This window comes from Podarcis liolepis (genome assembly GCF_965112155.1).
Source record: "Podarcis liolepis genome assembly, chromosome: Z".
NCBI lineage: Eukaryota > Metazoa > Chordata > Lepidosauria > Squamata > Lacertidae > Podarcis > Podarcis liolepis.
In genome coordinates this window covers 50,894,226-50,920,674 of record NC_139570.1, presented here as the reverse complement: position 1 = coordinate 50,920,674, position 26,449 = coordinate 50,894,226, and the positions used below count along the sequence as shown (strand labels likewise).

The following is a 26,449-nucleotide window of genomic DNA, read 5'->3' as shown; positions in this document are numbered from 1 at the left end:
TTCTCCTTCCTTCTCTCTCCTTCCTTCCTTCCTTCTCTTTCTCTTTTTCCTTCCTTCCTTCTCTCCCTCCCTCCCTCCCTCTCTCTCCTTCCTTCCTTCCTTCCTTCCTTCCCTCTCTCTCTCTTTCGCTCACCTCGGCCGAATCCTCGTCCTTCCCGTAATCGGTGCTGCTGACGATCGGCTCCTTTTCCCGCATCCAGGATTCGGCCTCGTTGGCGTCGGCGAAATACTGCTGGGCCTGCAGGGAATCTTCTAGATCCTGTCGCCTTTGGGACGTTTTCCCTTTAAGAGATTCCCACTTCTGGTGCAGGTCGGAGAGCTTGGCTCTGACATCATCGGAGGCGAAGTGGCCTGGGGGCAGGAAGGGGCGGGGCAGGAAGTGGGGGGGTGAGAGGAAGTGGAGGGGAAGGGAAGGGGAGAGGAAGTGGAGGGGATAGGAAAGGGCAGGGAGAGGAAGGGGAGGGGACAGGAAGTGGAGAGGAAGGGAAGGGGAGAGGAAGTGGAGGGGAAGTGGAGGGGACAGGAAGTGGAGGGGATAGGGAGACAGGAAGGGAAGGGGATAGGGAGACAGGAAGTGAAAGGGAGAGGAAGGGGAGGGAACAGGAAGGGGAGGAGACAGGAAGTGGAGGGGAGACAGGAAGTGGAGAGGAAGGGAAGGGGATAGGAAGGGGAGGGGAGAGGAAGTGGAGGGGAGACAGGAAGTGGAGGGGAAGGGGTGGGGAGAGGAAGGGGCGGGGCAGGAAGTGGAGGGGAGACAGGAAGTGGAGAGGAAGGGAAGGGGATAGGAAGGGAAGGGGACAGGAAGTGGAGGGGAGAGGAAGGGGTGGGGAGAGGAAGTGAAGGGGAGGGGAAGTGGAGGGGAAGGGGTGGGGACAGGAAGTGGAGGGGAAGGGGAGGGGACAGGAAGTGAAGGGGATAGGAAGGGGTGGGGAGAGGAAGGGAAGGGGAGAGGAAGGGGAGGGGAGACAGGAAGTGGAGAGGAAGGGGTGGGGACAGGAAGTGGAGGGGATAGGGAGACAGGAAGTGAAGGAGACAGGAAGTGAAGAGGATAGGAAGTGAAGGGGAGAGAAAGGGGAGGGGAGAGGAAGTGGAGGAGACAGGAAGTGAAGGGGAAAGGGAATAATAATATAAGGGAGGAGACAGGAAGGGGAGGGGATAGGAAGGGGAGGGGATAGGAAGGGAAGTGGAGAGGAAGGGAAGGGGAGAGGAAGGGGTGGGGAGAGGAAGTGGAGGGGAGAGGAAGTGGAGAGGAAGGGGTGGAGACAGGAAGGGAAGGGGATAGGGAGACAGGAAGGGAAGGGGATAGGAAGGGGCGGGGAGAGGAAGGGGAGGGGACAGGCAGGGGAGGGGAGAGGAAGTGGAGAGGAAGGGGTGGGGACAGGAAGTGGAGGGGATAGGGAGACAGGAAGGGAAGGGGATAGGGAGACAGGAAGTGAAGGGGATAGGAAGTGAAGGGGAGAGGGAGGGGAGGAGACAGGAAGTGAAGGGGATAGGGAGACAGGAAGTGAAGGGGAAGGGGCAGGGAGAGGAAGGGAAGGGGAGAGGAAGGGGAGGGGAGAGGAAGTGGAGGGGAGAGGAAGTGGAGGGGAGACAGGAAGTGGAGAGGAAGGGAAGGGGATAGGAAGGGAAGGGGATAGGAAGTGAAGGGGAAAGGGAATATAATAGAATATAATAGAATATAATAGAATATAATAGAATATAGGAAGGGGAGGGACAGGAAGTGATGGGGGACAGGAGAGGAAGGGGTGGGGACAGGAAGTGAAGGGGAGAGGAAGGGGCGGGGAGAGGAAAGGAAGGGGAGAAGAAAAGGTGGGGACAGGAAGGGGGTAGAGGAAGGGGAGGAGACAGGAAGTGAAGGGGAGAGGAAGGGGAGGAGACAGGAAGTGGAGGGGAGAGGAAGGGGAGGGGAGAGGAAGGGGAGGGGAGAGGAAGGGAAGGGGAGAGGAAGGGAAGGGGAGAGGGGGGGGGGGGGAAAGGAAGGGGAGATGAAGGGGAGAGGAAGGGAGGAGACAAGAAGGGAATAGGAAGGGCGGGGACAGGAAGTGGAGGGGAGAGGAAGGGGGTGGGGACAGGAAGGGGAGGGGAGAGGAAAAGGCGGTGACAGGAAGGGGAGGGGACAGGAAGTGGAGGGGAGACAGGAAGTGGAGAGGAAGTGGAGGGGAGGAAAGGGTGGGGAGAGGGAGGGGAGAGGAAGGGGTGGGGAGAGGAAGGGAAGGGGAGAGGAAGGGGAGGAGACAGGAAGGGAAGGGGATAGGGAGACAGGAAGTGAAGGGGATAGGAAGGGAAGGGGATAGGAAGGGGCGGGGAGAGGAAGTGGAAGGGAGAAGGGAAGGGGAGAGGAAGTGAAGGGGATAGAAAGGGACGGGGAGAGGAAGGGGAGAGGGGGAGGAAGGGGTGGGGACAGGAAGGCGGGAGACAGGAAGTGAAGGGGAGAGGAAGGGGAGGGGAGAGGAAGGGGAGGGGACAGGAAGTGAAGGGGATAGGAAGGGGCGGGGAGAGGAAGTGAAGGGGAGAGGAAGGGGAGGGGAGAGGAAGGGGGGGGAGAGGAAGGGGAGGGGAGAGGAAGGGAGGAGACAGGAAGTGAAGGGGATAGGAAGGGGCGGGGAGAGGAAGTGGAGGGGAGAGGAAGGGGAGAGAAAGGGGTGGGGACAGGAAGTGAAGGGGATAGGAAGGGGCGGGAGAGGAAGTGAAGGGGAGAGGAAGGGGAGGGGAGAGGAAGGGGAGGGGATAGGAAGGGGTGGGGAGAGGAAGGGGAGGGGAGAGGAAGGGAGGAGACAGGAAGTGAAGGGGAGAGGAAGGGGAGGAGACAGGAAGTGGAGGGGAGAGGAAGGGGAGGGGAGAGGAAGGGGAGGGGAGAGGAAGGGAAGGGGAGAGGAAGGGAAGGGGAGAGGAAGGGGCGGGGAAAGGAAGGGGAGATGAAGGGGAGAGGAAGGGAGGAGACAAGAAGGGAATAGGAAGGGGCGGGGACAGGAAGTGGAGGGGAGAGGAAGGGGTGGGGACAGGAAGGGGAGGGGAGAGGAAAAGGCGGTGACAGGAAGGGGAGGGGACAGGAAGTGGAGGGGAGACAGGAAGTGGAGAGGAAGTGGAGGGGGAGGAAAGGGTGGGGAGAGGGAGGGGAGAGGAAGGGGTGGGGAGAGGAAGGGAAGGGGAGAGGAAGGGGAGGAGACAGGAAGGGAAGGGGATAGGGAGACAGGAAGTGAAGGGGATAGGAAGGGAAGGGGATAGGAAGGGGCGGGGAGAGGAAGTGGAAGGGAGAAGGGAAGGGGAGAGGAAGTGAAGGGGATAGAAAGGGACGGGGAGAGGAAGGGGAGAGGGGGGAGGAAGGGGTGGGGACAGGAAGGCGGGAGACAGGAAGTGAAGGGGAGAGGAAGGGGAGGGGAGAGGAAGGGGAGGGGACAGGAAGTGAAGGGGATAGGAAGGGGCGGGGAGAGGAAGTGAAGGGGAGAGGAAGGGGAGGGGAGAGGAAGGGGAGGGGATAGGAAGGGGTGGGGAGAGGAAGGGGAGGGGAGAGGAAGGGAGGAGACAGGAAGTGAAGGGGATAGGAAGGGGCGGGGAGAGGAAGTGGAGGGGAGAGGAAGGGGAGAGAAAGGGGTGGGGACAGGAAGGGAAGGGGATAGGAAGGGGCGGGGAGAGGGAGGGGAGGAGACAGGAAGTGAAGGGGAGAGGAAGGGGCGGGGAGAGGAAGGGAAGGGGAGAGGAAGGGGAGGGGAGAGGAAGGGGTGGGGACAGGAAGGGTAGGGGCGGGGAGAGGAGGGAAGGGGAGAGGAAAAGGCGGGGACAGGAAGGGGAGGGGACAGGAAGTGAAGGGGATAGGGAGACAGGAAGGGAAGGGGAGAGGAAGGGGAGGGGAGAGGAAGGGAAGGGGAGAGGAAGGGGAGGGGAGAGGAAGTGGAGGGGACAGGAAGTGAAGGGGAAAGGAAGGGAATAATAATATAAGGGAGGAGACAGGAAGTGAAGGGGATAGGAAGGGCGGGGAGAGGAAGTGAAGGGGATAGGAAGGGGACAGGAAGTGGAGGGGATAGGGAGACAAAAAGGGAAGGGGATAGGGAGACAGGAAGTGCAGGGGATAGGAAGTGAAGGGGAGAGGAAGGGGAGGAGACAGGAAGTGAAGGGGGTAGGGAGACAGGAAGGGGCGGGGAGAGGAAGGGGCGGGGAGAGGAAGTGGAGGGGAGAGGAAGGGGCGGAGGCAGGAAGGGGAGGGGAGAGGAAGGGGAGGGGACAGGAAGTGAAGGGGAAAGAAAGGGAATAATAATATAAGGGAGGAGACAGGAAGTGAACAGGATAGGAAGGGGCGGGGAGAGGAAGGGAAGGGGAGAGGAAGTGGAGGGGAGAGGAAGTGAAAGGGAGAGGAAGGGAAGGAGACAGGAAGTGAAGGGGAGAGGAAGGGGCGAGACAGGAAGTGAAGGGGAGAAGGGGAGGAGACAGGAAGTGAAGGGGAGGAAGGGGTGGGGACAGGATGGGGAGGGGAGGGGAGAGGAAGTGGAGGGGACAGGAAGGGAAGGGGAGAAGGGGCGGGGAGAGGAAGGGAAGGGGAGAGGAAGGGGTGAGGACAGGAAGTGGAGGGGAGAAGAAGGGGTGGGGACAGGAAGGGAAGGGGATAGGAAGGGGAGGGGATAGGAAAAGGTGGGGACAGGAAGGGGAGGGGAGAGGAAGTGAAGGGGATAGGGAGACAGGAAGTGAAGGGGATAGGAAGGGGCGGGGAAAGGAAGGGAAGGGGAAAGGAAAAGGCAGGGACAGGAAGGGGCGGGGAGAGGAAGGGGAGGGGACAGGAAGTGAAGGGGATAGGGAGACAGGAAGTGGAGAGGAGAGGAAGTGAAGGGGAGAGGAAGGGGTGAGGACAGGAAGGGGAGGGGACAGGAAGGGGAGGAGACAAGAAGGGAAGGGGATAGGAAGGGGCGGGGAGAGGAAGGGAAGTGGAGAAGAAGAGGAGGAGACAGGAAGGGAAGGGGATAGGAAGGGGAGGAGACAGGAAGTGAAGGGGAAAGGAAGGGAATAATAATATAATATAAAGGAGGAGACAGGAAGTGAAGGGGATGGGAGACAGGAAGTGAAGGGGATAGGAAGGGGCGGGGAGAGGAAGGGAAGGGGAGAGGAAAAGGCGGGGAGAGGAAGGGTCAGGGAGAGGAAGGGGAGGAGACAGGAAGTGAAGGGGAGAGGAAGGGGAGGAGACAGGAAGAGGTGGGGACAGGAAGGGGCAGGGAGAGAAAGGGAAGGGGAGAGGAAAAGGCGGGGACAGGAAGGGGCGGGGAGAGGAAGGGGAGGAGACAGAAAGTGAAAGGGATAGGGAGACAGGAAGTGAAGGGGATAGGAAGGGGCGGGGAGAGGAAGGAAAGGGGAGAGGAAAAGGCGGGGACAGGAAGGGTCAGGGAGGGGAAGGGGAGGAGACAGGAAGTGAAAAGGATAGGAAAGGGCGGGGAGATGAAGGGAAAGGGAGAGGAAAAGGCGGGGACAGGAAGGGGCAGGGAGAGGAAGGGGAGGAGACAGGAAGTGAAGGGGAAAGGAAGGGAATAATATAATATAATATAATATAATATAATATAATATAATATAATATAATATAATATAATATAATATAATATAATATAATATAATATAATATAATATAATATAATATAATATAATATAATGAAAATAAATATTATGGGGGGAAATAGGGGAAATTATGGGGGACAGGAAGTGAAGGGGACAGGAGAGGAAGGGGAGGGGAGAGGAAGGGGAGGAGACAGGAAGTGAAGGGGAAGGGACAGGAAGGGAAGGGGAAGGGGAGGAGACAGGAAGTGAAGGGGAGGGGAAGGGGAAGAGACAGGAAGAGGAAGAGGAAGGGAATATAATATAAAATAAAATAAAGATAATATAATAATGAAAATAAATATTATGGGGGGAAATGGGGGGAAATTATGGGGGACAGGAAGTGAAGGGGACAGGAAGTGAAGGGGACAGGAAGGGGAAAGGGAGGAAGCGGGATGCGCACGGTGCGGTGGGGAAGAAAGAGGGAATTCGAATCCGGAACAGAGCGCAGCAGTGACCCCTAAGTTGATCGGGAAGGCTAGAACTGACCCCTAAGCCAACCCTAGCACTGACCCCTAACCCTAAACCAAGTTTAGCGCTGACCCCTAACCCTAGCCCAAGCCTAGCACTGACCCCTAACCCTGACCCAACCCTAGCATTGACCCCTATCATTGACCCCTAACCCAACCCAAGCACTGATCCCTAAGCCTAGCATTGACCCCTAACTCTAGCATTGACCCCTAACCTGAACCTGCTTCCGAACCCCAACCCAACCCTAGCACTGACCCCTAACCCTAGCACTGACCCCTAACCCTAGCACTGACCCCTAACCCTGACCCAACCCTACCACAAACCCCTAACCCTGACCCAACCCTAGCCCTGACCCCTAACCCCAACCCAACCCTAGCATTGACCCCTGACCCCTAACCCTAGCACTGACCCCTAACCCTAACCCAACCCTAAACCCAACCCCTAACCCCTAACCCAAGCCTAGCACTGCCCCCTAACCCCAACCCCAACCCCTAACCCAACCCTAGCCCTGACCCCTAACCCTAACCCAACCCTAACCCCAACCCCTAACCCAACCCTAGCCCTGACCCCTAACCCTAACCCAACCCTAGCCCTGACCCCTAACCCTAACCCAACCCTAGCCCTGACCCCTAACCCTAGCCCAAGGCTAGCATTGACCCCTAACCCTGACCCAACCCTAGCATTGACCCCTAGCATTGACCCCTAACCCAACCCAAGCACTGATCCCTAAGCCTAGCATTGACCCCTAACTCTAGCATTGACCCCTAACCTGAACCTGCTTCCGAACCCCAACCCAACCCTAGCACTGACCCCTAACCCTAGCACTGACCCCTAACCCTAGCACTGACCCCTAACCCTGACCCAACCCTACCACTAACCCCTAACCCTGACCCAACCCTAGCCCTGACCCCTAACCCCAACCCAACCCTAGCATTGACCCCTGACCCCTAACCCTAGCACTGACCCCTAACCCTAACCCAACAGTAACCCCAACCCCTAACCCCTAACCCAAGCCTAGCACTGCCCCCTAACCCCAACCCCAACCCTAACCCAACCCTAGCCCTGACCCCTAACCCCTAACCCAACCCTAGCATTGACCCCTAACCCTAACCCAACCCTAGCCCTGACCCCTAACCCTAACCCAACCCTAACCCCAACCCCTAACCCCTAACCCAAGCCTAGCATTGACCCCTAACCCTAACCCAACCCTAGCCCTGACCCCTAACCCAACCCTAACCCCAACCCCTAACCCCTAACCCAAGCCTAGCACTGCCCCCTAACCCCAACCCCAACCCCTAACCCAACCCTAGCCCTGACCCCTAACCCTAACCCAACCCTAACCCCAACCCCTAACCCAACCCTAGCCCTGACCCCTAACCTTAACCCAACCCTAGCACTGCCCCTAACCCTAACCCAACCCTAGCCCTGACCCCTAACCCCTAACCCAAGCCTAGCACTGACCCCTAACCCAACCCTAACCCTCGGCCAAAGGGGTCCCCCCTTCGGACCCACCTTCTTCCACCATGGTGTTCCCCTTCTGAGTGACGGCCTTGATCCGGGGTTCGTGTCCGGCAATTTCCGCCTGCAAGGCCTGGTGCTTCTTCAAGAGGTTCTGGACCCCAATGAGGTCCTTGCCTGGAAGGGATAATAATAGTAATAATAATAATAATAATAATAATAATAATAATAATAATAATAAAAAAAAATGATTTCCCGCCCATCTGGCTGGGTTTCAATAATAATAATAATAATAATAATAACAATAATAATAATATATGATTTCCTGCCCATCTGGCTGGGTTTCAATAATAATAATAATAATAATAATAATAATAATAATAATAATGATAATAATAATAAAATATGATTTCCCGCCCATCTGGCTGGTTTTCAATAATAATAATAGTAATAGTAATAATAATAATAATAATAATAATAATAATAATAATATATTATTTCCCGCCCAGCTGGCTGGGTTTCAATAATAATAATAATAATAATAATAATAATAATAATAATAATAATAATAATAATAATAAAAAATATAATGATAATAAACAACGGTGTGGAATAGATCATAAATATTAATAACTACCAATTAATAATAGTAATAGTAATAATAGTACTACTAATACTTATAATAAGAATAAGTAATATTAAAGCTATGAATTATTTATTAATATTTATGATCTATTCCACACTGATGATGATAATTACTATTATTATTATTATGTGGACATCGTCACCCACTAATCATCATCATCAGTGTGGAAATAATAATGCAATATAAAATATAATATATAAATATATAATATAATATATTAAATTAAAATATATAATATAATATAATATAATATAATATAATATAATATAATATAATATAATATATAAAATTAAAAGATGAAAGATAAAAGAAAATATAAAAGATAAAATAATATAAAAGATATAATTTAATATAATAATATAATATAAAAGATTTAATAATATAATCGAATAATATAATCTAAAATCTAAAATATAAAGTAATAACCTAAAATATAAAATTAAAATATAAAATAATACAATATAACAGCATAATCTAAAATCTAAAATGTAAAGGAACAATATGAAATATAAAATTTAAATATAAAATAATACAATATAATAACATCATAGAATCTAAAACCTAAAGTAATCATATAAAATATAAAATTAAAATATAAAATAATACAATATAACATAATATAAAATCAAAATTAAAATTAAAAAATCAAACAAATTAAAGCAATTAAAGACGACCAATTAATAACCTCGGCGGCGATTAACGAATGAAGGATTCATTATTATTATTATTAATTGATTATTAATTGATTATGATTATGATCAATTGATTATGATTTATTATCCTAGAATCATAGAATCATAGAACTGTAGAGTTGGAAGAGACCACAAGGGCCATCGAGTCCAACCCCCTGCCATGATTTATTATTATTATTATTATTATTAATTGATGACGAACGACTAATGAACCTCGGTTGGTGGAGGCGGCAATGGGCTCCTTCTCCCGGATCCAGGTCTCCTCGTCCTCCACGTCCCGGAAGAGCTGCTGGAGGCGGAGCGAGTCGGCCAGCTTCTGCTTCCGGGCCGCCATGGGGTCGCGCAGGGCCTCGTACCGCGCCCCCAGGGCCTCCTGCTTCTTCCGGATGTTTCCGGCGTCAAAATGGCCAGCCTCCTGGAACTGGCGGGCTTGGATGGCGATGCCGTCGATCCGGTCCTGCGGAGGGAGCGTCGGGCGTGAGGGGCGGCTGAGGACGGCGACCCACGGAGGAGACCCATAGACCCATAGTCGAGGGGGGAGAAAAGTGGGGGCGCCCGGAGAGGCCCCGACCCCTAAGGAGGAGAAGGGGCGCCCCCAATAGCCCCTGACCCCTAAGGGAGTATGGGGTAGGGAAACCCTGAGAGGCCCTGACCCCTAAGTAGGATAAGGGGTGCCCTGAGAGCCCCTGACCCCTAAGGAGCAGAGGGGGTGCTCCTGGGAAGGGAGAGTCGTGCGTGAGGGGCAGCTGAGGACGGCGACCCACGGAGGAGACCCATAGACCCCGAGGGGGGGAGAAAAGTGGGGGCACCCTGTGGGGGGCGCCCTGAGAGCCCCTGACCCCTAAGGAGGGGAGGGAGCACCCCATAGCCCCTGACCATTGAGAGGGGGTGCCCTGAGAGCCCCTCACCCCTAAGTAGGAGAGGGGGCGCCCCTGACCCCTAAGGGAGTATGGGGTAGGGAAACCCTGAGAGGCCCTGACCCCTAAGTAGGATAAGGGGTGCCCTGAGAGCCCCTGACCCCTAAGGAGCAGAGGGGGTGCTCCTGGGAAGGGAGAGTCGTGCGTGAGGGGCGGCTGAGGACGGAAGACCCACGGAGGAGACCCATAGACCCCGAGGGGGGGAGAAAAGTGGGGGGCGCCCTGTGGGGGGCGTCCTGAGAGGCCCTGACCCCTAAGGAGGGGAGGGAGCGCCCCATAGCCCCTGACCATTGAGAGGGGGTGCCCTGAGAGCCCCTCACCCCTAAGTAGGAGAGGGGGCGCCCCGAGAGACCCTGACCCCTAAGGAGCGGAGGGGGCGACCCATAGCCCCTGACCCCTAAGCAGAAGGGGCGCCCTGAGAGCCCCTGACCCCTAAGGAGGCGAGGGGGAAGGGAACGCCTAAGGAGGAGAGGGGGCGCCCCATAGCCCCTGACCCCTAAGGAGGAGACTGGGCGCCCCGATAGCCCCTGACCCCTAAGGAGGAGAGGGGCACCCCAATAGCCCCTGACCCCTAAGGAGGAGCCTGGGAAGGGAGAGTCGTGCGTGAGGGGCGGCTGAGGCCGGCGACCCACGGAAGAGACCCATAACCCCAAGGGGGGGAGGAAAAGGGAGTATGGGATAGGGAAACCCTGAGAGGCCCTGACCCCTAAGTAGGATAAGGGGCGCCCTGAGAGCCCCTGACTCCTAAGGAGGAGAGGGGGCGACCTGAGAGCCCCTGACCCCTAAGCAGGAGAGGGGGCGCCCCATAGCCCCTGACCCCTAAGAAGGCGAGGGGGAAGGGAGTGTCGTGCGTGAGGGGCAGCTGAGGACGGAAGACCCACGGAGGAGACCCATAGACCCCGAGGGGGGGAGAAAAGTGGGGGGCGCTCTGTGGGGGGCGCCCTGAGAGCCCCTGACCCCTTAGGAGGGGAGGGAGCGCCCCATAGCCCCTGACCATTGAGAGGGGGTGCCCTGAGAGCCCCTCACCCCTAAGTAGGAGAGGGGGCGCCCCAAGAGACCCTGACCCCTAAGGAGCGGAGGGGGCGACCCATAGCTCCTGACCCCTAAGCAGGAGAAGGGGCGCCCTGAGAGCCCCTGACCCCTAAGGAGGCGAGGGGTAAGGGAGCGCCTAAGGAGGAGAGGGGGCGCCCCATAGCCCCTGACCCCTAAGGAGGAGACTGGGCGCCCCAATAGCCCCTGACCCCTAAGGAGGAGCCTGGGAAGGGAGAGTCGTGCGTGAGGGGCGGCTGAGGCCGGCGACCCACGGAAGAGACCCATAACCCCGAGGGGGGAGGAAAAGGGAGTATGGGGTAGGGAAACCCTGAGAGGCCCTGACCCCTAAGTAGGATAAGGGGCGCCCTGAGAGCCCCTGACTCCTAAGGAGGAGACTGGGCGCCCCATAGCGCCTGACCCCTAAGCAGGAGAAGGGGCGCCCCAATAGCCCCTGACCCCTAAGTAGGAGAGGGGGCGCCCTGAGAGCCTCTGACCCCTAAGCAGGAGAAGGGGTGCCCTGAGAGCCCCTGACCCCTAAGGAGCAGAGGGGGCGCTCCTGGGGAGGGAGCATCGCGCGTGAGGGGCGGCTGAGGACGGCGACCCACGGCGGAGACCCATAACCCCGAGGGGAGGAGGAAAAGGGAGTATGGGGTAGGGAAACCCTGAGAGGCCCTGACCCCTAAGTAGGATAAGGGGCGCCCCGAGAGCCCCTGACCCCTAAGCAGGAGAAGGGGCGCCCCATAGCGCCTGACCCCTAAGCAGGAGAAGGTGCGCCCCAATAGCCCCTGACCCCTAAGGAGAAGAGGGGCGTCCCGAGAGCCCCTGACCCCTAAGGAGAAGAGGGGGCGCCCTGAAAGTCCCTGACCCCAAAGGAGCAGAGGGGGCACTCCTGGGAAGGGAGGGTCGTGCGTGAGGGGCGGCTGAGGACGGCGACCCACGGAGGAGACCCATAGACCCCGAGTGGGAGAGAAAAGGGGCGGTGGGGGAGGGAAAGCCTGTGGGGGGCGCCCGGAGAGGCCCTGACCCCTGAGAAGGGGTGCCCCATAGCCCCTGACCCCTAAGGAGGAGAGGGGGCGCCCCAATAGCCCCTGACCCCTAAGGAGGGGTGGGGGCGCTCTGAGAGCCCAACCCCTAAGGAGGAGAGGGAGCGCCCCATAGCTCCTGACCCCTAAGTAGGAGAGGGGGCGCCCCATAGCCCCTGACCCCTAAGGAGAAGAGGGGCGTCCTGAGAGCCCCTGACCCCTAAGGAGAAGAGGGGGCGCCCCATAGCCCCTGACCCCTAAGGAGGCGAGGGGGAAGGGAGAGTCGTGCGTGAGGGGCGGCTGAGGATGGCGACCCACGGCGGAGACCCATAACCCCGAGTGGGGGAGAAAAGTGGGGCGCCCTGTGGGGGGCACCCTGAGAGCCCCTGACCCCTAAGGAGGAGAGGGGCGCCCCCAATAGCCCCTGACCCCTAAGAAGAGGGGGCGGCTGAGGCCGGCGACCCACGGCGGAGACCCATAACCCCGAGGGGGGGAGAAAAGGGAGTATGGGGTAGGGAAACCCTGAGAGGCCCTGACCCCTAAGTAGGATAAGGGGCGCCCCATAGCCCCTGACCCCTAAGGAGGAGAGGGGGGACCCTGAGAGCCCCTGACCCCTAAGGAGAGGGGGTGGCTGAGGCCGGCGACCCACAGAGGAGACCCATAACCCCGAGGGGGGGAGGAAAAGGGGCGAGGGGGTAGGGAAAGTCTGTGGGGGGCGCCCCAATAGCCCCTGACCCCTAAGGAGAGGGGGCGGCTGAGGTCGGCGACCCACAGAGGAGACCCATAGACCCCGAGGAGGGGAGGAAAAGGGAGTATGGGGTAGGGAAACCCTGAGAGGCCCTGACCCCTAAGTAGGAGAGGGGGTGCCCTGAGAGACCCTGACCCCTAAGGAGCGGAGGGGGTGACCCATAGCTCCTGACCCCTAAGGAGGAGAGGGGGCGCCCCGAGAGCCCCTGACCCCTAAGGAGGAGAGGGGGCTTGGATGGCGATGCCGTCGATCCGGTCCTGCGGGGGGAACGTCGCGCGTGAGGGGCGGCTGAGGACGGCGACCCACGGAGGAGACCCATAACCCCGAGTGGGGGAGAAATGGGGCGGTGGGGTAAGGAAACCTTGTGGGGGGTGACCCCTAAGGAGGAGAGGGAGCACCCCAATAGCCCCTGACCCCTAAGGAGAGGGGGCGGCTGAGGCCGGCGACCCACGGCGGAGACCCATAGACCCCGAGGGGGGGAGGAAAAGGGGCGGTGGGGTAGGGAAAGCCTGTGGGGGGCGCCCTGAGAGGCCCTGACCCCTAAGGAGGAGAGGGGGCACCCCGAGAGCCCCTGACCCCTAAGGAGGGGAGGGGGCACCCCAATAGCCCCTGACCCCTAAGGAGGAGAGGGGGCGCCCTGAGAGCCCCTGACCCATAAGGAGGAGAGGGGGTGCCCCAATAGCCCCTGACCCCTAAGGAGGAGAGGGGGCATCCCATAGCCCCTGACCCCTAAGGAGAGGGGGCACCCCATAGCCCCTGACCCCTAAGGAGAGGGGGCGCCCCAATAGCCCCTGACCCCTAAGGAGGAGAGGGGGCGCCCTGAGAGCCCCTGACCCCTAAGAAGGAGGAGCGCTTCAATAGCCCCTGACCCCTAAGGAGGAGGAGCGCTTCAATAGCCCCTGACCCCTAAGGAGGAGAGGGGGCACCCCATAGCCCCTGACCCCTAAGGAGAGGGGGCGCCCCAATAACCCCTGACCCCTAAGCAGGAGAGGGGGCGCCCCATAGCCCCTGACCCCTAAGGAGAGGGGGCGACTGAGGCCCGCGACCCACAGAGGAGACCCATAACCCCAAGGGGGGGAGGAAAAGGGGCGAGGGGGTAGGGAAAGCCTGTGGGGGGCGACCTGAGAGGCCCTGACCCCTAAGGAGGAGAGGAGGTGCCCCATAGCCCCTGGCGCTGAGGGGAAGGGCATCCCGAGAGTCCCTGACCCCTAAGGAGGAAAGGGGGCGCCCCATAGCCCCTGACCCCTAAGGAGGAGAGGGGGCGCCCCATAGCCGCTGACCCCTAAGCAGGAGAGGGGGCGCCCCAATAGCCCCTGACCCCTAAGGAGGAGAGGGGGTGCCCCAATAGCCCCTGACCCCTAAGGAGGAGAGGGGACGCCCCATAGCCCTTGACTCCTAAGGAGGAGAGGGGGCTCCCCATAGCTCCTGACCCCTAAGGAGGAGAGGGGGCGCCCCATAGCCGCTGACCCCTAAGCAGGAGAGGGGGCGCCCCAATAGCCCCTGACCCCTAAGGAGGAGAGGGGGCACCACAATAGCCCCTGACCCCTAAGGAGGAGAGGGGGCGCCCCAATAGCCCCTGACCCCTAAGGAGGAGAGGGGGCGTCCTGAGAGCCCCTGACCCCTAAGAAGGAGAGGGGGCATCCTGAGAGCCCCTGACCCCTAAGCAGGAGAGGGGGCACCCCATAGCCCCTGACCCCTAAGCAGGAGAGGGGCACCCTGAGAGCCCCTGACCCCTAAGCAGGAGAGGGGGCGCCCCGATAGCCCCTGACCCCTAAGGAGGAGCCTGGGAAGGGAGTGTCGTGCGTGAGGGGTGGCTGAGGATGGCGACCCATGGAAGAGACCCATAACCCCGAGGGGGGGAGGAAAAGGGGCAATGGGGTAGGGAAAGCCTGTGGGGGGCGCCCTCAGATCCCCTAACCCCTAAGGAGCAGAGGGGGCGCCCCAATAGCCCCTGACCCCTAAGGAGAGGGGGCGGCTGAGGCCGGCGACCCACGGCGGGGACCCATAACCCCGAGGGGGGAGAAAAGGGGCGATGGGGTAGGGAAAGCCTGTGGGGGGCGCCCGGAGAGGCCCTGACCCCTAAGGAGGAGAGGGGGCACCCCAATAGCCCCTGACCCCTAAGGAGGAGAGGGGGCACCCCATAGCCCCTGACCCCTAAGGAGGAGAGGGGCACCCCAATAGCCCCTGACCCCTAAGGAGGAGAGGGGCACCCCAATAGCCCCTGACCCCTAAGGAGGAGAGGGGGCGCCCCAATAGCCCCTGACCCCTAAGGAGGAGAGGGGGCGCCCCAATAGCCCATGACCCCTAAGGAGGAGAGGGGACGCCCCAATAGCCCCTGACCCCTAAGGAGGAGAGGGGGTGCCCCAATAGCCCCTGACCCCTAAGGAGGAGAGGGGGTGCCCCATAGCCCCTGACCCCTAAGGAGGGGGCGCCCCATAGCCCCTGACCCCTAATAATAAAAATAATAAGAATAAGAATAAAATCATCATCATAGTAATAATAATAAAAATAAGAATAAAATGATAATAATAATTCATTTATTATGATTTATTATTATTTTTTAATATTAATAGTAATAAACGGCACCCGGTGGGTGGCCACGTATAATAGGAATAAGAATAAGAATAAGAATAAGAATAAGTATAAGTATAAGAATAAAAATAAAATAAGAATAAGAATAAAATAAGAATAGGAATAAAATAAGAATAAACTAAAATAAAATAAGAATAAAATAAAATAAGAATAGGAATAAGAATAAAATAAGAATAAAATAAAAAAAGAATAAGAAAAGGAATAAAATAAGAATAAGAATAAGAATAAAATAAGAATAAGAATAAGAATAAAATAAGAATAGGAATAGGAATAAAAAAAAGAATAAAATAAAATAAGAATAAGAATAAAATAAGAATAGGAATAGGAATAAAATAAGAATAAAATAAAAACAAAATAAGAATAAGAATAAAAATAAAATAAGACTAGGAATAAAATAAAAATAAAATAAAATAAGAATAGAATAAAAATAAAATAAAATAAGAATAAAATAAAAACAAAATAAGAATAAGAATAAGAATAAAATAAGAATAGGAATAAATTAAAAATAAAATAAAATAAGAATAAAATAAGAATAAAATAAAATAAGAATCAGAATAAAAATAAAATAGGAATAGGAATAAAATAAAAATAAAATAAAATAAGATTAAAATAAAATAAGAATAAGAATAGGAATAAGAATAAGAATAGGAATAAAATAAGAATAAAATAAAATAAGAATAAAATAAAAATAAAATAAAATAAGAATAAGAATAAAAATAAAATAGGAATAGGAATAGGAATAAAATAAAAATAAAATAAAATAAAATAAGAATAAGAATAAGAATAAAATAAGAATAGGAATAAAATAAAAATAAAATAAAATAAGAATAAAATAAAATAAGAATAAAATAAGATAAGAATAGGAATAAAATAAGAATGAAATAAAATAAGAATAGGAATAAAATAAAATAGGAATAGGAATAAAATAAAAATAAAATAAGAACAATAAAATAATAAAAAACATAATAATAAAATAATAACCATTCATTTATTATTATTATTATTATTATTATTATTATTATTATTATTATTATTATTATTACTAGTATTATTACTAGTATTATTATTATTTAATACTAATCGTCACCTGGTGGGCGGCCACGTCGGCCTCCAGCAGGGCGTGTTTCTTCTGGAGGTTCTGGACGTTGGTGAGGTCCTTCCCGTAGTCGTCGGAGGCCAGGTGACCTTCGACCTCGTAGAGCCACAACTCAATGTCCTCCACGTTGCGGTTGAACTGCTGCTGCTGGTTGGCTTCGCGCAGCTTGACCCCTGGGGAGGGAGGCGGGGGGTTGAGTAGTAATAGTAGTAGTAGTAATAATAGTAATAATAGTAATAAAGTAATAGTAGAAATACTACTGCTGCTGCTACTACTGCTACTACTACTTGTAGTAGTAGTAGTAGTAGTAATAGTGATAAAGTAATAGTAGAAATAGTAGTGGTGGTACTACTACTACTACTACTAATAATAATAATAATAATAAATTAGTAGTAGTAGTAGTAACAACAACAACGTCATCCACGTTGCGGTTGAACTGTTGCTGCTGGTTGGCTTCCCGCAGCTTGACCCCTGGGGCGGGGGGAGAATGAGGGGAGGGTTTAGTAATAGTAGTAGTAGTAATAATAATAGTAATAATAGTAATAGTGATGATGATGATGATGATGATAATAATAATAATATAGCAATGGTAGCAATAGTACTACTACTACCACTAGTACTATCACTAATAATAGTAGTAATGGTAGTAATACTACTACTACTACTACTACTACTACTACTACTACTACTACTACTACTACTACTACTAATGTCCTCCACGTTGCGGTTGAATTGTTGCTGCTGGTTGGCTTCCCGCAGCTTGACCCCTGGGGAGGGGGGGAGGGAGGGGAGGGTTTAGTAATAATAGCACTAATAATAGTAATAGCAATAATAGTAATAGTAATAATAGCAATAATAGTAATAGTAATAATAATAGTAATAGTAGTAGTAATAATAATAATAGCAGGAATATAGCAATATAGTAATAGTAGAAATAGTAGTACTACTACCACTAGCACTAGCACTAATAATAGTAGTAATGGTAGTAATGATAGCAGCAATAATAATAATAATAATAATAATAATAATAATAATAATAATAAATAAAATAGTAGTAGTAGTAACAACTCAATGTCCTCCACGTTGCGGTTGAACTGCTGCTGCTGGTTGGCTTCCCGCAGCTTGACCCCTGGGGCGGGGGGAGAGGGAGGGGAGGGTTTAGTAATAGTAGTAGTAGTAGTAGTAGTAGTAGTAGTAGTAGTAGTAATAGTAGTAGTAGTAGTAATAGTAATAATAGTAATAATAGTAATAATAGTAATGGTAACATAGTAATATAGCAACAGTAGCAATAGTAGTACTACCACCACTAGTACTAGCACTAATAATAGTAGTAATGGTAGTAATGATAGCAGCAATAATAATAATAATAATAATAATAATAATAATAATAATAATAATAATAATAAATAAAATAGTAGTAGTAGTAACAACTCAATGTCCTCCACGTTGCGGTTGAACTGCTGCTGCTGGTTGGCTTCCCGCAGCTTGACCCCTGGGGTGGGGGGGGAGGGTTTAGTACTAATAGTAGTAACAACAGCAGTAATAATAATAATAGTAATAATAGCAGTAATAGCAGCAGCAGCAGTGCTAGCAGCAGTAATAATAGTGATAGTAATAGCAGTGATAGCAGTAATAATAGTGGCAATAATACTAGTAGTAATATGGTAACAGTAGCTGTGCTAGTAGTAACAGTAATAATAGTAACAACAACAAAACAACAACAACAATAGCAGCAGCAGCAATAATAATAATAATAATAATAATAATAGCAATAGCAATATAGTGATATAGTAACAGTAGTACTACTACCACTAGTACTAGCACTACTTGTAGTAGTGATAGCAGCAATAATAGCAGTGATAAAAGTGATAGTGGTAATAGTAATAATAGTAATAGTACTACCACTAGTAGTACTAGTGGCATGAGTAATTGTAATAGTGATAGTAATAGCAGTACTACTACTACTACTACTAGTAGTAGTAGTAGTAATAGTGATAGTGATAATGATAATGATAATAGTAATAAAATGGTTATAATAGTAATAATAAAAACCAAAAAATCTCAAAGACAGTGGTGGTAGTAGTAGTAATGATAGTAGTAAACAACAACAACAACAACAACAACAACAACAACAACAACAACAACAACAACAACAACAGTAATAATAATAGTAATCTAGCAGCAGTAGTAATAGTAATAGTGATAGTAATAGCAGCAGCAGTAGTAGTGATGATGATGATGATGATGATGATGATAGTGGTAATAGTAATAGTAATAAAATGATTATAATAGTAATAATAAAAACAAAAAAACTCAGACAGTAGTAGCAGTAGCAGTAGCCGTAGCAGTAGTAGTAGTAGTAGTAAAATAGTGGTATTAGTAATAAAGGTCATAATAGTAATAATAAAAACAAAAAGTGTGTGTACACACACACACACACACACACACACACACACACACACACTGCATATATCAGTACATATATACTGATAGAAGTAATAGTAATACTAATTAATGATATTATCAATACTACTAATACCACTAATAATACATATCTATATCTATATCTATATATCTATAATAGTATTAATATCAATATCACCAGTATCAGTATTACAATGCTAATTAATAACATTATCAATACTAATACTGATGATACTACTAATAACACAAATATACACTAATAGTATTAACAGCAATACGTTTAGTACTAGTATTATAAGACTATTGAATATTGTTATTACTGGTAGTAATACTAAAATCGATTACACTGATAACACTAACAACACTAACATGTACTAGCAGTATTAATAGCAATACTACCAGTATCAGTATTACAATGCTAATTAATAACATTAGCAATACTAATACTGATGATACTACTGATAGCACACATACTAATAGTATTAACAGTAATACTTCTAGTACTGGTATCATAAGACTAATGAATACTGTTATTACTAAGAGTAATACCAAAATCAATAATACTGATAATACTACTAACAATAATGACATATACTAATAGCATTAATAGTAATACTAATAGTATTGGTATTATAGTTATAATACTGATTATACTGATTAATAGTTATAATACTAATAACACTACTACCAATACTACTAACACCACTAATAATACTAATAAAACTACTAATTATATTAATAACACTAATACTAATAATACCACTAATAATAATCCTGACTAATGATAATACTGACATATACTGATAGTATTAATATTAATACTTTTAGTACTAGTATTACAAGACTGATTAATATTATTATCACTAATAGCAATACTAAAATCAATAATACCGATACTACTACTAGCAACACCAACATATACTGATAGTATTCATAGTGATACTAATACTATTGGTATTATAGTTAATAATACTAATACTAATACCACCACTAATACCACTAATATCACTAATACCACTAATACCACTACTACTGATACTAACACCAATACTACTACTACTACTGCTAATAATAATAACAACAACAATAACACTAATGATAATACTAATACTGATAATACCAATACTACTACTACTACTACTAATAATAATAACAATAATAATGATAACACTAATGATAATACTAATACTGATAATACCACCACCACCACCACCACCACTAATAATAATAATACTAATGATAATACTAATACTGATAATACCAATACCAATACTAATACTAATAATGATAACACTAATGATAATATTAATACTGATAATACCAATACTACTACTACTACTACTACTACTACTACTACTACTACTACTACTAGTACTAATACCACCACTAACACAACCACCAATAATGATAATACTAACACTAATAATACTAATACTACTAATACTACTACTACTACTACTCCTAATACTCCTAATAACCCCCCCACCTTTCAGCTCGGTGGCTTCCAGAAGCTTCTTCCACAGGCTGAGGACCTCGCTCCGCCGGGCCTCCACCTCCTCGGAGGCGTAGTGCTGGGTGTCCGTCAGCTTCTGCCCCGCCTTCTCCAGGCCGTCGATCCGGCTCTGATTGGCCGAGAGCTCGGCCTCAAAGGCCTGGTGCTTCTGGACTTTGCCCTGCAGGTTGGACGGATCCTGCAATGGGGGGAAAGGGAAACGGGAAACGGGAATGGAATCCGGGCCGCAACAGGAAATGAGTCCAGGCCCTAGCAGGAAACGGGAAAGGAGGCGGGGCCTAGACAGGAAACAGGAAGGGAGTCCGGGCCCAGACAGGAAATGGGAAAGGAATCCGGGCTCAAACAGGATACGGGAAAGGAGCTGGGGCCTAGACAAGAAACGGGGAGTCCAACAGGAAACGGGAAAGGAGGCGGGGCCTAGACAGGAAACAGGAAACAAGTCCAGCCCCAACAGGAAATGGGAAAGGAATCTGGGCCCCCGACAGTGAACGGGGAAGTATTCGGCCCCCAACAGGAAATGGGGAAGGAGGCGAGGCCCAGATAGGAAATGAGAAAGGAATCTGGTCTCCCGACAAGAAACAGGAGAGGAATTTGGGCCCAGAAAGGAAACAGGGAAGGAATCCGGCTCCCGACAGGAAAGGGGAAAGGAGCTGGGGCCTAGACAAGAAACAGGAAAGGAATCTGGGCCCAGGCAGGAAACGGGGAAGTATCCGGGCCCAGACAGGAAACAGGGAAGGAATACGGGCCCAGACAGGAAACAAGGAAGGAATCTGGGTCCAGAGAGGAAACGGGGAAGGAGGCGGGGCCGAGACAGGAAACAGTAAAGTATCCGGGCCCAGACAGGAAATGAGTCCGAGTCCCAGCAGGAAACGGGGAAGGAGCCCAAGCCCAGACAGGAAACGAGTCCAGGCCGAGACAGGAAGTGGGAAAGGAGCCCAAACCCAGACAAAAAATGGGAAACAAGTCCAGCCCCAACAGGAAATGGGGAAGGAATCCGGGCCCAGACAGGAAACAGGAAACAAGTCCAGCCCCAACAGGAAATTGGAAAGGAATCTGGTCTACCGACAGGAAACAGGAAAAGAATTTGGGCCTAGACAGGAAACAGGGAAGGAATCCGGCCCCTGACAGGAAACGGGAAAGGAGGCGGAACATAGACAGGAAATGGGGAAGGAGTCCAGGCCCAGACAGGAAATGGGAAAGGAATCCGGGCCACGACAGGAAACGGGGAAGGAGGAGGGGCCGAGACAGGAAACGGGAAAGTATCCGGGCCCAGACACGAAACGAGTCCGAGTCCCAGCAGGAAACGGGGAAGAAGCCCAGGCCCAGACAGGAAACGAGTCCGGGTCTCAACAGGAAACGAGCCCAGGCCCAGACAGGAAACGAGTCCGGGTCCCAACTGGAAACGGGAAGAGCCCAGGCCCAGACAGGAAACGGGAAAGGAGCCCAAGCCCAGACAGGAAACGAGTCCAGGCCGAGACAGGAAGTGGGAAAGGAGCCCAAGCCCAGACAAAAAATGGGAAACAAGTCCAGCCCCAACAGGAAATGGGGAAGGAATCCGGGCCCAGACAGGAAACGGGAAAGTATCTGGGTCCAGACAGGAAACGGGAAAGGAGGCGGGGCCAAGAAGAGAAATGGGGAAGGAATCTGGGCCTAGACAGGAAACAGGAAACAAGTCCAGCCCCAACAGGAAATGGGGAAGGAATCCGGGCCCAGACAGGAAATGGGGACGTATCCGGGCCCCGACAGGAAATGGGAAAGGAATCTGGGCCTTTACAGGAAATGGGAAAGGAATCCGTGTCCCAACAGGAAATGGGAAAGGAATCCGGGCCCAGACAGGAAACAAGGAAGGAATCTGGGTCCAGAGAGGAAACGGGGAAGGAGGCGGGGCTGAGACAGGAAACGGGACAGAAAACGGGTCCAGACAGGAAACGAGTCCGAGTCCCAGCAGGAAACGGGGAAGGAGCCCAGGCCCAGACAGGAAACGAGTCCGGGTCCCAATTGGAAATGGGAAGAGCCCAGGCCCAGACAGGAAACGGGAAAGGAACCCAAGCCCAGACAGGAAACGAGTCCAGGCCGAGACAGGAAACGGGAAAGGAGCCCAAGCCCAGACAGGAAATGGGAAACAAGTCCAGCCCCAACAGGAAATGGGGAAAGAATCTGGGGCCCGACAGGAAACAGGAAACAAGTCCAGCCCCAACAGGAAATGGGAAAGGAATCCGGGCCCAGACAGGAAACAGGAAACAAGTCCAGCCCCAACAGGAAATGGGGAAGGAATCTGGTCTCCCGACAGGATAGAGAAAAGGAATTTGGGCCCAGACAGGAAACAGGGAAGGAATCTGGCCCCCGACAGGAAATGGGAAAGGAGGCGGAGCATAGACAGGAAACGGGGAATGAGTCCAGGCCAAGACAGGAAATGGGAAAGGAATCCGGGCCACGACAGGAAACGGGGAGGGAGGCGGGGCCGAGACAGGAAACGGGAAAGTATCCGGGCCCCGACAGCAAACAGGAAACAAGTCCAGCCCCAACAGGAAACGGGAAAAGAATCTGGGCCCCAGCAGGAAACAGGAAACAAGTCCAGCCCCAACAGGAAATGGGGAAGGAATCCGGGCCCAGACAGGAAATGGGAAAGGAATCTGGACCTTGAGAGGAAATGGGGAAGTATCCGGGCCCCGACAGGAAACAGGGAAGGAATCCTGGCCCAAACAGGAAACAAGTCCAGCCCCAACAGGAAATGGGGAAGGAATCCGGGCCCAGACAGGAAATGGGGAAGTATCTGGACCCAGACAGGAAGTGGGAAGGAATACGGGCCCAGACAGGAAACGGGGAAGTATCCGGGCCCAGACAGGAAACGGGAAGGAATCCAGGCCCAGACAGGAAACAAGGAAGGAATCTGGGTGCAGAGAGGAAACGGGAAAGGAGGCGGAGCATAGACAGGAAACGGGGAAGGAGTCCGGGCCCAGACAGGAAATGGGAAAGGAATCCGGGCCCCGACAGGAAACGGGGAAGGAGGCGGGGCCGAGACAGGAAACGGGAAAGTATCCGGGCCCAGACAGGAAATGAGTCCGAGTCCCAGCAGGAAACGGGGAAGGAGCCCAGGCCCAGACAGGAAACGAGTCCAGGTCCCAACAGGAAACGGGAAAGGAGCCCAGGCCCAGACAGGAAACGAGTCCGGGTCCCAATTGGAAATGGGAAGGAATCTGGGCCCAGACAGGAATCTGGGTCCAGAGAGGAAACGGGGAAGGAGGCGGGTCCTCGACAGGAAGTGGGACAGGAAACAGGCCCCCGTACCTTGTAGGCCTCGTCGGTGGCGGTCTTCATCTTCTCGTTGACCCAACTCTTCAGCTCGTCCGAGTCGCGGAAGAACTGCTGGAGGTGGAAGGAGTCGGCGAGTTGCGCCCGGCGGCGGAGCGCCCTCTCGTGGAGGGCGTTGCGGCGGTTCAAGAGCTGAATAATAATAATAATAATAATAATAATAATAATAAATTAGAAATAATAAATGTAATATATTAAATATCATGATCTTAATTCTAAATAGAACACAATAAATAGAATAATAAATGTAATATAATATATTATAATATTAATAATGAATGTAATACAATAAATAGAATAAATGCAATATAATATTAATAATAAATGCAATATAATAATATTAATAATAAATGCAATATAATAAATATAATATTGATTATAAATGTAATATAATAAACGTAATAACAAATGTAATATAATATATTGCAATATTAATAATAAATGTAATACAAGAAATATAATAATAAATGCAATATAATAATATTAATAATAAATGCAATACAACAATATTAATAATAAATGCAATATAATAAATATAACATTAATTATAAATGTAATATAATAAACGTAATAATAAATGTAATATAATATAATTGGATAAATTGAAATAATATGAAATATTAGGGGGATAAAAGGGAATGGAATAGAATAGAAATAAAGAATATGAAACAATAAAGAATATGAGATAAATTAGAATAAATAGAAATAATATGAAATATTAGGGGGATAAAATGGAATGGAATAGAATAGAAGAAAAGAACGTGAAATAAAATAGAATAAATTAATATGAAATAATAAAGAATATGAAATAAATTAGAATAAATAGAAATAATATGTAATATTAGGGGGATAAAATGGAAAAGAATAGAAAAAAAGAATATGAAATAAATTAGAATAAATTAATATGAAACAATAAAGAATATGAAATAAATCAGAATAAATTAATATGACATAATAAAGAATATGAAATAAATTAGAATAAATTTAAATAATAAGAAATATTAGGGGGAGAAAATGGAAAAGAATAGAAGAAAAGAATATGAAATAAATTAGAATAAATTAATAAAGAATATGAAATAAATTAGAATAAATTGAAATAATAAGAAATATTAGGGGGATAAAATGGAATGGAATAGAAGAAAAGAATATGGAATAAATTAGAATAAATTAATATGAAATAATAAAGAATATGAAATAAATTAGAATAAATTAATATGAAATAATAAAGACTATGAAATAAATTAGAATAAATTGAAATTATAAGAAATATTAGGGGGATAAAATGGAATAGGATAGAAGAAAAGAATATGAAATAAATTAGAATAAATTAATAAAGAATATGAAATAAATTGGAATAAATTGAAATAATAAGAAATATTAGGGGGAGAAAATGGAATAGAATAGAAGAAAAGAATATGAAATAAATTAGAATAAATTGAAATAATAAGAAATATTAAGGGGATAAAATGGAAAAGAATAGAAGAAAAGAAGATGAAATAAATTAGAATAAATTAATATGAAGTAATAAGGAATATGAAATAAATTAGAATAAATTGAAATAATATTAGGGGGAAAAAATGGAATAGAAGAAAAGAATATGAAATAAATTAGAATAAATTAATATGAAATAATAAAGAATATGAAATAAATTAGAATAAATTGAAATAATATTAGGGGGAGAAAATGGAATAGAAGAAAAGAATATGAAATAAATTAGAATAAATTAATATGAAATAATAAAGAATATGAAATAAATTAGAATAAATTAATATGAAATAATAAAGAATATGAAATAAATTAGAATAAATTGAAATAATAAGGAATATTAGGGGGATAAAATGGAATGGAATAGAAGAAAAGAATATGAAATAAATTAGAATAAATTAATATGAAATAATAAAGAATATGAAATAAATTAGAATAAATTGAAATATTAGGAAATATTTTTTTTTGGGGGGGGGAATAAACTTACCGCGTCTCTCCGGTTTGAAACATCCTCTTTGGCGTAGTGATTGTTCTGAATCAGCTTGGTGGCAAATTCGTCCAGGGCCTAAAAATGGAAATTAAAAAGGAAAATGAAAAAGGGAAATGACCGTTATTATGGTGAAAATGATGACCAGGAAAATCAATTTGAATTCCTCAAAATGTAATCATAATACTATAACAACAACGATGATAATGATTAAATGAGAATGAAAACGGAATTAAATTGGAAGTGGAAATTGTAGAAATGTTAATGATTAAAATGTTAATTATTAAAATATTAATGATTAAAATGGAAATGCTTAAAATGGAAATGCTGGGGAAATTAAGAAGGAAAACGAACGTTATGACCGTGAAAATTAAATTGGAAATGGAAATTGTAGAAATGTTAATGATTAAAATGTTAATTATTAAAATATTAATGATTAAACTGGAAATGATTAAAATGGAAATGCTGGGTTAAATTCAGAAGGGAAACGAACATTATGACCGTGAAAATTAAATTGGAAGTGGAAATTGTAGAAATGTTAATGATTAAAATGTTAATTATTAAAATATTAATGATTAAAATGGAAATGATAGGAAAATTAAAAAGGAAAACGACCATTATGACCGTGAAAAGGATGACCGTGAAAATCAAATTGGAAGTGGGAATTATCAAAATGATAATTATTAAAATGTTAATTATTAAAATATTAATTATTAAAATGGAAACGATTATGAAATTATTAAAATTAAAGGAATTACGGTGATTTTTTCCTCCTGGGCGCTGAGGGATTTCTCAAAATCTTCGTGTTTTTTCAGCAGCGCTTCCACGCTGTCCAGGGAATCGCCCAGATCTTCGTTCAGCAGGAAAGCCTGGGAAAAATTAATATTTTAAAATATCGTTAATTAATAATCATAAATATTAATTTTATCCTTTTTAATATTATTTTATTATTATTATTATTTTATTATTATTTTAATATCATTATG

The 26,449-nt window shown here is 48.1% G+C and overlaps 1 protein-coding gene across 1 annotated transcript in view; it reads right to left on the bottom strand.

Annotated features, from left to right (window-relative positions):
• LOC310697917 (spectrin alpha chain, non-erythrocytic 1-like) overlaps positions 1-26,449 on the bottom strand; it is a gene marked incomplete at its 3' end in the record, with an annotated part of 74,146 nt that overhangs the window by 3,144 nt on the left and 44,553 nt on the right. The window contains exons 12-19 of the mRNA XM_083484519.1: positions 26,222-26,332; positions 25,464-25,541; positions 23,468-23,623; positions 20,153-20,357; positions 16,234-16,415; positions 9,049-9,292; positions 7,552-7,674; positions 134-351 (exon numbers count right to left, since the gene is read on the bottom strand). Coding sequence (XP_083340645.1) covers positions 134-351; positions 7,552-7,674; positions 9,049-9,292; positions 16,234-16,415; positions 20,153-20,357; positions 23,468-23,623; positions 25,464-25,541; positions 26,222-26,332 — 1,317 coding nt within the window. The remainder of the gene's footprint in view (positions 1-133; positions 352-7,551; positions 7,675-9,048; positions 9,293-16,233; positions 16,416-20,152; positions 20,358-23,467; positions 23,624-25,463; positions 25,542-26,221; positions 26,333-26,449) is intronic.